The sequence below is a fragment of the Malus domestica genome, chromosome 14, assembly GCF_042453785.1.
Source record: "Malus domestica chromosome 14, GDT2T_hap1".
Lineage (NCBI taxonomy): Eukaryota > Viridiplantae > Streptophyta > Magnoliopsida > Rosales > Rosaceae > Malus > Malus domestica.
In genome coordinates, this window is record NC_091674.1 from 23,305,089 (window position 1) to 23,315,101 (window position 10,013).

The 10,013-nt window shown below is 34.6% G+C and overlaps 2 protein-coding genes across 3 annotated transcripts; one reads left to right on the plus strand and one right to left on the minus strand.

Moving 5' to 3' along the window:
- The first annotated feature begins 325 nt into the window (after positions 1 to 325).
- On the plus strand, positions 326 to 2,266 carry LOC103454880 (mitochondrial import inner membrane translocase subunit PAM16 like 2). Of its 2 annotated transcripts, none has more exons than XM_017337266.3 (5): positions 326 to 448; positions 793 to 890; positions 1,423 to 1,510; positions 1,671 to 1,801; positions 1,919 to 2,266. In XM_017337266.3, exons 2-5 carry the CDS (start codon positions 888 to 890, stop codon positions 2,045 to 2,047), a joined length of 351 nt encoding a protein of 116 aa, XP_017192755.1. In that variant the 5' UTR covers positions 326 to 448; positions 793 to 887; the 3' UTR covers positions 2,048 to 2,266. The 2 variants fall into 2 exon arrangements, with proteins under 2 accessions (XP_017192755.1, XP_008392693.1); XM_008394471.4 differs by having other exon boundaries at positions 328 to 448; positions 819 to 890.
- Positions 2,267 to 6,531: 4,265 nt separating this feature from the next.
- On the minus strand, positions 6,532 to 8,458 carry LOC139191552 (ethylene-responsive transcription factor ERF114-like). The gene is made up of 2 exons (XM_070812436.1): positions 8,043 to 8,458; positions 6,532 to 7,273 (listed from the first exon to the last, which is right to left on the minus strand). Exons 1-2 carry the CDS (start codon positions 8,188 to 8,190, stop codon positions 6,792 to 6,794), a joined length of 630 nt encoding a protein of 209 aa, XP_070668537.1. The 5' UTR covers positions 8,191 to 8,458; the 3' UTR covers positions 6,532 to 6,791.
- Positions 8,459 to 10,013: the final 1,555 nt, after the last annotated feature.

Below are 10,013 nucleotides of genomic sequence, written 5' to 3' on the forward strand. Positions count from 1 at the left end.
ACCGTATTTCACCATTTTAAACATATGTACGAGTGTGTTTTTTATAATTAATTAAAAAATGTAGTACTATTTACATACCCATTTGTACCTTGTACACACTCTTCTTAATTTTTGACTTTCAGATCAAAAGAATTCAAGAAAATCAATGAAAAATAATTAACAAGAGTGGGTAGGAAGTAAAATAAATATGTAAATAGCCTTTTTAAAATAAAAAAATAATAATAGTATTTTAACATGCTTTGACTCATCTTCTTACTCAAGCCCAACCCGGTATGTAGGCCCAATCCAGTTTCTTTCTTTTTGTAGTTGGCTTCTTTCCCAAGGCGTACGACCTTCTCTAATCTATCTCTCTCTCTCCCCACTTTTGTATCTCTAAAACCCTAACCCCCCCCCCCCCCCCCTCTTTTCCTTCAATCACACCAAAACCTGCCATCATCAAATTCAATCTGTAAGTCTCTCTCTCTTTCTCTCACTCTCTAATTGATTTATGTACATCGATTAATTGCTTCTTTTTTCTTCCAATTTTTTCTGTTTAAGGTTTATCTAAATTTTTATTCAGATTGCACCTGATGCATGATGCCTGAATTTTTTTTTCCGCAAAAAAATAAAAAAGAAAACTGCAAGAAAATTTTTGTCTCAGAATTCTCACACCGATGAGCAATGTGGAATTTGGGTCTGTAAATTGGATTTGTTAATTTACCCGAACCGATTTTTATTTCGTAAAGAATTAGGATTTTTCATCTAAGCATGGTATTAGTAGCATGCGCCCCCTAATGATAGGATTGTGTTTAGTATTTGTGTCCATTGTGCTGCTGCAGGTTTCTAGGGTCCTGACGGGTTAGCCCCTGTTGCCAAATTTCTTGGGTTTATTTGCTTCTTCGTCGGTGATGGTATGTATTCTAGATGATGCTTATCTTATGATTTATTAGTTTCTCCTTCAGCTTCCGGGCTATCACGCAAAGTTTTATCCACTAAATTTTTCACCCTGTTAATGGTACATGTATTTACGTTGTTGACTGTTCGTGGGAGAGTTGCTAGTTTTGTTGCGATTTTTGCCGCTGAACAATCTCTCCATTGAATATCCAGCTTGCCATAAACATCTAATAATGTATCTTATTAACATTCCAAAACTTCTAATTAAAGAATATCGGAAGGAACAATAGCCCGCCAGTCCACACGAATGAAGAAGAAAGGTTTATACCAGCATTTAGAGGAAACCGAATCCCACAATGATGCCCAGAGTGAATGTTATCCCATTAACACACTTCCTACCTGCTATAATCTCAATTATCTTTGTATTTTGTTCCATCTGCACCACCCAGAAGACAACTGAGGCTCTATAATTAGACAGGACTTTGATGTTCTTCCTTCACCAAAACTGCAATCTTTCTCATGTAGTTAAGTTGATCTTTGTGTGTGCAGGCTGCAAAAGTTCTTGCGAATGTGCTCGTAATGGGCTCGGCAATAGTGGGCAGGGCTGTGCTCCGTGCATACCAGCAGGCAATCTCAAGTATGCTCTCTTGCAATCCCAAATCTTAGCTAAAACCTTTCGGATATTTTCCCATTAACTCTAACAAGGCACTAGCAGGTTTCTTGCATCTCTGCAAATCACAAGTGTACGTTCTATCTGTATTTTATGATAAATTTCTTTGTGTTATCACTGAATGCAGATGCCTCAAAGAATGGTGTTGCTAACGAAGCAGTAAAGAATATTAGGAGAGCTAGCAAAATAATGGCTGAACCAGAGGCAAGGCAGGTTCTAGGTGTCACGGAGCGTGCATCATGGGAGGAGATCTTGCAGGTTTGCTCTATTTGTTTGTCTTTATTTATTTATTCTCTGTTGTTTTCCCTGCATGTAAATGTCATCGTAGAATTTTCTGAGAAGTGTTAATCATTTGAAAAAAATTTCTTTATGAAGAGGTATGACAGCTTGTTCGAGCGGAATGCCAAAAATGGAAGTTTTTATCTTCAGTCAAAGGTCCATAGAGCTAAAGAAGTCTTAGAAGGCGCTTATGCAAAGAAGGCTCAACGGACTCCTGATGCATAACTTGTAGGCTCACAGTGTTCTTCGCTCCCATTACATTATTCTCGGCATTCAATGTTAGGGCTGCTGCAGCATTCTTTTGATCTCCACACGGTATGAAAAATTGATGGTTACCTGCTTATTGCGGTCTTATTCTAAATCAAGTTACTGTATTCCTATTGTATATGCTATTAAACCTCTGAGGTTTCGCCACCTAAATATAACGTTTCAATGTTCTCCGGATCCTTTGGTTCGTGATTTTTATGTGCCCGTTTGTTATAGCTCGAATATATCAAGTTTATCAATTCCGAACTCTCACAATTAGCGTATTGCGATATGAAAACTCCACTCAAGCGATAACAAAATTTCCACCCAGTTTTTAGGATTTACTGGGAGAGAAAAGAAAATAAAGTTAGTATTCTGGCCCAAATCCGGTCCGGCCCAACACCAACTTGAAGTCGGACTAAATCGGCCCAACTTAATCCTATGTCCGATAGTTTTGGGGCTGGCCTTCCGATGGTTTTGGGGCTGGTCTATCGCATTGGCAACTCTACCTTATTTCTTGTTAAATATGAAATTTATAACCGTTGTACATTGACGGATTCAAGATTGTAACATCGGATGGTTCTAATAAAGAGTTAAAAAAATAATAATTTAGACAAAATAACATTGAAAAATTAAACGAGAGGCTACAAATTTTCATTCATAATGTTTGTGCAAACAACATTACAACTACAAAGACTAAATTTGTTCACGGCAAAGTTTTCATAATAGAAAATTGGAATTTGGTAAAGTGAAGTCCAAGGTTTAAAGTCTTTTGGGCTTTAATTTTTTATTAAATGGTTTGAATTTAAAATGTGAGTTGGGTGTTGTCTCACATGGTTCTAGAAGATGCTGTTAAGTCTTTTGGACTTTTAATTAAGTGAAGTCTAAAGGCGGTGCTGCGTGCACGTGGATTTAATTTTTTATTTTTTTAATGACTTGACTAATGACGTAGTTTTGGCTAAGCCGTTGATGTCCTAATAGCCACTTTCCGCGCTTTTGGATGGTTCCGTGACTATCCAAGTAAAGAAATAATTTCGACATTTTTTTTCTTCATCTAAGCATCTTTGAATTCTTTTTATTTCTTGATTTTCATTTAATTTAAAAATTATAAGTAAATAAACAAATCGAGTAAAATAAACGAGATGTGCATAAATCAATTTCATCGTATCTCTTAGATGAAAAAGGAAAAGAAAAAAAAATGGTATAAAATTAAATTCTTGTATGTAGGCTTGGGCAACCCCGGTCTGTTCGGTTTCTTTTCGGCTTACTTCGGCATGGTACAAGATCGGTCCGTTCAGTGTTTAGTTGGTTCAGTTTCGGTCTTAGATTTGGTAACGAACCGTATCGAATCAATTTTTTTAAATTTAAAAATAAAAAATTGGTATAAAATTGGAATCTAGTGTGTAGCACCTGCAGGACAGCGACCAATACTCGTTTTGTAGCAAGAGCCGAATGTGAAAGCCGAAAGATTTGAAAATTTGGTGGCGACTAAAAAAGTAAGAGCCGGCCATGAAAAGGAAGCAGACACAGAGGCGGTGGACCATAAAACTCGAACAGTTGATCCATATTTGGCAATTTGGTGTGGAGACTGGAGCGCTCAAGTCAAAACCAGCCGAGTTCTTTCCCTTTTCCGCCAAACTAATGTTTGCCGCTCGTCTCACCACTCATACGTGGAGTGGAAGACTTATTTTCCCTTTGCTTTTTTTTTTTTTTTTTTTTGTTTTTAGCAGGGACTTTGACTACAACTTACGTTTATATTTTTATCAGTAATGTTAGGGAAACTTAATTTGTAGAGGTAATGTTAGAAAGATTAAATTTGTAAACTAAATAATATGGAAGTTGATGATTGAATTATTGCTTAAGTATTGAGCAACGTGTTTATTTTTTATTTGTGACGCATTATTTGTTTCCAAATTTAGTATGACAATTTAGTCTCTCTAGTATTACCCAATTTGTAGACCAAATTTTATAAATTAAATGACATGGAAGTTGATGGTTGGATTATTAGTTAAATGTTGATTAACGTACTTATTTCTTATTGTTGATATATTATTTAGTTTGGAAATTAAGTCTATAAATTTAGTCTACCTACCATTACTCTATTTTTAAACCCGAAAATATCAGTACTTCGTAGTTTTGATTAATGAATTAAAAATTTATTAAACCGTTATAAAGTTGATAAAATGTGAATCATTAGTCCTCAAAGTCAACTTTGCGAGAATTCTTGTAAAAATTAAACACGTGACATGTAGTGGCGGATTTAGGATTTTAACATCGGGTGGTATCTCACTATAAATCTCCAAAAAAATTAGACGAAAATAACATTGAACAATTAAATGATCAACTACCAACTTTTCATTCATAATCTTTGTAAAAACAACATTACAAGCTACAAACACTGAATTTGTCCACAACAAGGTTTCGTACTCTGAAATATGTCATGATAGTTTCATTGTCAATGTAAGAAAGAACATATCGATGATGATTTAGAACTATCCAAAATTGGAGTTGAACTATTTGGAATAGGATTGTCTAAACTAATCAATGATGATTTTTGCTTGTAATATTGTTTCATACTTCTAATTTCTACACATATCAAATAATCAAAACAACAAATTATATCAATTTATGAAGCTAAAAAATATATATGAACTAACCAACACATGATCAAAACAATATAAAAAAATCGTAACAAATTAACAATAACTATAATCTATATTATGAATTCAATTTTTTCCATCCAATGCACATTAATTGTAACATACTATATGATTAATCTACACTAAAATAGAAAACTTAAAGTCAGAAATTAGGTGATTAAGTGGTGGTGGAGACTGGAGAGAAGTGAATCAGGTGGTGGTCTTGGAGAGGAGACTTTGCTCCAAGTTTGAAGTCAAAAGTGCAAGGAATATTATAATAGAGATTATGAATTTTTGATGGGTGATGTTTTGTACATGGCATATGCCATTATTGTAAGAGGATGGAAAGCTCAATGATCGTCCGGGTCATAATTCTGAAAACATTTAGGTTTCGACCAAAAAAAAAAAAAAAAGGAAGAAAGAAACAAAGCTTAGGTAGTGGCGGTTCACCTAAACTAAATGGACCCTTGTGTTGAAGTTGAACGCTTACCTAAAAAGAAAATTGAGAAAAATATTCGTGAAACACTCGAGCTTCTAGTAATAGATCCATAAACTTACATTACAATTATGGTTTAAAACTATACTTTTGACTTTGGATATGGCAGCATGGACTTTGGAATAGATGAAAACTAATAGGATAATATTAGAGAGATTTAATTTTTTAAATTAAATTTCAAAATCAAATGATATGTTTGTTGATGATTAAATTATTAATTAAGTATTGATTAGTGTATTTATTTTCTATTAGTAATACATCATTTGATTTAAAATTTTGATATTTCTAACATTATCCTAGTTAATATCATATAAAAACTGAACGTCTTTACAAGGATGATTAAATAGTTTATCATCATAAGTTTAAGTAACATTATTATTTTTATTTGAATACACAAAACTGACAAACTTGTCAAGACTTGTCAACAAATGAATCAGTTTTATCTGTTTAAATACGGGAATTTTAACCAAAAGCTCTTGGTACTGTTCATTTTAACGAAAAACCATATTTTTACACTAAAAAGTCAATCATGTACTATTTAATTTATCATTTATTTTGTCCTTATCGTTAAAACACAAAGTTTTCAAACCATTTTCATTAGTTTTCCTTTTAAATAATCGTTTCTCTGAATTGACAAAACCAACCAGTAAAAAGTAACCAGCCCTGTCAGATATTGTGTATGAGTGCAAGGCTAACAAGTGGTACACCATGTATTTTAATAGAATTGGTGGGAAATTTTATTTTTTAAGTTATTAACTTTTTAGCACGCATATCTCACAATTTGTATAATGACACATGGTGTACCACCTCATATATCGATTACACTGAAAAATCTCTCCTAACAAACGCGTGAGACCCTTGTAATTAGTAACCACACATTGGATATATCAAATCGATGCCAGAATAGCCACAATTTTCAGACCCCAGTTGTCGTGTTTAAACTCCAAGCTTTTGTCACTCACTGCCGAATTCGATGACAATCCTCTCATTGAGAGAGTACACACGTTTCGGGTTTGTACTTTCCTTTGGGCTCTATGTAATGTAAATATGTGCACAAAATTCATGCAAAATACATATTTACATGGTTAAGTTAGCAAGCTTGCTTGATTAATTAACTTCGTTTCATACATCATGGAATTTCTCTTACACCATAATTATTGCATGCATCATATATGAGTTGATTCATGCTTGCTCAAATTAACTTCATTATTCCATCTTGATAAATCTAAGGAAAAAAGTGGAAAGCCCCGGGTATTCTTTAAATGTGTATTTTTTTTTTCTCATTCTGCACGCAATGTACAAAGTGTGCACGAGTAAAAAAGGAGATCTGCAAAAATCATTTCCCATATGTAAGGTTGCACACACATGCATGGGAAATTTATATAGCTTCTTGTCAAATAAGTCCTCATCAAATACAAACTGAAGTAAACTGTGATAAAAACTGAAAGTTGTTTTCGTCCAGAAGAAATTAAACAAAAATAAAAAAACGAAAGAAAAACACACATGCATCAAAATTATATGAGCCATTTACTCTCCTTAATCGTTCAGTCTCTCCAAGCGTTCACCCTAGTGATTAGTTCACTATTCATCATCTTGAGTGACTTCTGTCAAAGTCTTTCCTATACTTATAAGGAGGACCCGAACTCGAACTTGAAGAAGAACCAAACTGCATCGAAAAGCTTCGGAGCTCTGCGGCTTGTTGAGATGGCATGGAGGACGACGATGTAGATGTGACATTATTATATCGTGCATAATCGAAAACATTGGAATATGTTGGTCGAGAAATATTAGCCTCAGGAGGAATATTGTTCAAGCTGTGTTGTAATTGAGTAGTTATTGTGAGACAACCTGACTCAGAGCTCCCTTGAACTACTCTTTCGGGGAAGTTGAGCTTAGCTTTGCTTCCTTTGAACCTGAGAGCAGCTCCATCATAAGCTAGAGCTGCAGCCTCGGCTGTGTTGAAAGTGCCGAGCCACACTCGGGCTGCCTTAATCGGATCACGAATCTCCGCCGCCCACTTTCCCCATGGTCTCCGCCTCACTCCTCTATAGTGTTGTCTCCTCAAATTCCCTTCACACAAACGTATATTATTAATTTCTTTAAAGAATAAAAAAACAAAAAATAATCATTTCATATACAGGCGGAGACAGTACTTAAGTTAGTTTGAATAATGCTAGAGGGATCGCGTTAGTTGAATATAGTCAATACACATTGCTTAGGTTCAATTATTATGTGTGGTGCTCAAGTGTTATTTGATACATCAATTATAACATAACTTGTACTATGTTTGAAAATGGGATTCCTCTGTCATTAGCTCGGAACTTTTACCTTAACCAACTTTATGAAAAATATTGACAGACAATGAAGATGATATCACAAAATTAATGTTGGGAGAGGAGAGATCGAAACCTAATATGCATCACTTGTGTATTCATCTCTTCTAATATATGTATAAATTAAGTTCAAATCAGGAAAAAAAATGAATTAATAAGTTGAAGCAATATACTAGAGAAAACACCCAAACAAATATACTTGAGAAGGAATGCAACAGAAATAACATATAACTATAGATAATGATTTCTGCACAACTCTTTATCCAACCTAAATGCCAAAAATAAAGAGTGAGCAGTAGGAGGAAATAGGGATGCAGAAATTACTCCTCAATCCACATAACTAATTGGTTATAGGAGCTCTAAATCCCTTATGAAGGAGATCAAGTAGTGTTGCTGGAAATATGTCAAATAGTTGAAGAAAAAAATATATCAAATAATTATTTTTTTCAGAAAGAGAGTTAAAATGAAGATTAATTCATTGTTGATAATAATATAGGATATAATACCTTGATCTTGAAGTAGTACTGGTTGAGATTGAGTCTCGGTAGGGCTAGACTGTGAGGTGATTAACGAACTTATTCCTTGCACTTGATCAAGTGGGTTATTAATTTGGTCACTATTATTTCCGATCACCTGAGCTAGAGCTGAAACCATGGCAGAAGTGTCTTGCTGAGATCGAGCTGAGTAAACAGGAAATATTTGATCTTCCTCTTTCTCCTCCGATTCAACCGAAGCCAGTGGCCTCTTCCCATGTTTTAGATCCACTTTGTCTAGCTATTAGTACTTTGATGTTATATATGAGTCAGGATCTGATTCAAATTTGTTTAGCTTTGCTGCGTGCATTAAGAAAAAGACAGAAAATAAGGAAAGATAAAAAGAGATGAGAGGAGAGAGGAGGAGGAAGAGAGGTGTGGGAGATAGGGTTTGCTACAGGAAACTCTAAGCTTATATATATTTCGTCGTCCTGGTGTGAACGTTTGAATAATCCACATTATTCCTCCAACATTATTTCTTCATTTAAATATAACATATATATATATACACACACACACACTATTTAATTGAGTTCAATATTTATTCTTCATTATTCTTTTACACTTGGATGCACACCAATACAGATATATCCAAAATTGAGCAAGTTGGACGTTGGAGGTCACACCCTAACTCAATATGATGCTAGCTAGTCATCCAACTGTAATTACCTTAACCCTAATCCAACCAACAAATATGAAAAGTACTCGTTATCATGAGTTTAGTGCTAAGCTCTAGTTTCCCTAACATATCGAGTTTAGATTAGGATCAAACAAATTAAAAAATATTATGATAAGTGCAAATTTTATACAAAAACACATCAAAAGTTCAATGCAAAACCACCACCACCCCCTCCCCAAACTCATTTAGCCACTTGTCTGATGGCTATAATTGATTCTTAGGTTTGAATAGTTAGTTGTTTTTTCCCCGAAGTTTTGGGTTTTGAAGTATTTTCTTTGAAGTATAATGTTGTCAAGGACTTATATGTGCAAAATATTTAAAATTATTCAGCTTCATGACTTTTCTTATATGTACTAATTCTTTCATATATATATATAAGTTGAATATCAGAGTGCGCATACCACAATGAACGAACGCGGAACAAACAAGACTACAAAATAATAGGAATTATTAAACAAACTGAAAATGCCGAAACGGCTACAAAACTCAAAGAGACTACATTGTGACTAACTTGATATCTAATGAATAACAAAGCACCCTATTTATAATAAACTAACCCTAATCTCTAACAAAACCTAATTCTAACGGGCTAAGCCCAAAATACCAAACATTAAAATAAACTAAATAATAATATTTTCCAACACCCCCCGTCAAACTTATGGCGGTACACGACATGAGTTTGCCAACAGAAGATGTGGATGCAAAACTCAAAATTCCAGTGCTAATGTCAATGCCGATGCAGATGTAGATGCCGATGCAAATTCCGATGCCGAACAAACAAACAAAAAATCCAACCAAATATACCATATTTCTTTCTTTCTTCTCTTTTCTTCTGGGCGAAATCGATTGCAGCAGACAAGGCTTGCAAAACCAATTGCAGCAAGCTTCAAAACTTCTAGTGCAAAGTCAACCTGCAGAAGGGGACTTCATAGGGTTGTGACATATCCGACTGGTAGGAGTCGGTGTGGGTACCGTGAACAGGTGGATGTAGCAGCGGAGATGGTGGTGCGGGTTGTCTGGACATATTGTAGTGCGGTGGTGGTGACAAGAATGGCTTCGACTACGGATGAGCGGAAGACGACGGATGAAACTGATACCCAGTAAACTGACAAACAAAACTGATACAAACAAATGGACACTAATCAAGAACAGATTAAATCCCAAAGGATCAAACCTGCTCTGATACCAAGTAGAAAAGTATACCGGAAAAACATAGCTTTATTGATTTTTTTAATCAGAAACAAAACAAAGAGGTCTTTATATAG

Bases quoted from the DNA above. Each gene is read 5' to 3' on its own strand.
- LOC103454880 (XM_017337266.3), top strand. The intron at 1,511-1,670 runs GTATGCTCTCTT...CACTGAATGCAG, and splicing joins ATACCAGCAGGCAATCTCAA to ATGCCTCAAAGAATGGTGTT. The intron at 1,802-1,918 runs GTTTGCTCTATT...TTCTTTATGAAG, and splicing joins CATGGGAGGAGATCTTGCAG to AGGTATGACAGCTTGTTCGA.
- LOC139191552 (XM_070812436.1), bottom strand. From the start codon at position 8,190: ATGGTTTCAGCTCTAGCTCAGGTGATCGGAAATAATAGTGACCAAATT. The intron at 7,274-8,042 runs GTATTATATCCT...GTTTGTGTGAAG, and splicing joins AGTACTACTTCAAGATCAAG to GGAATTTGAGGAGACAACAC.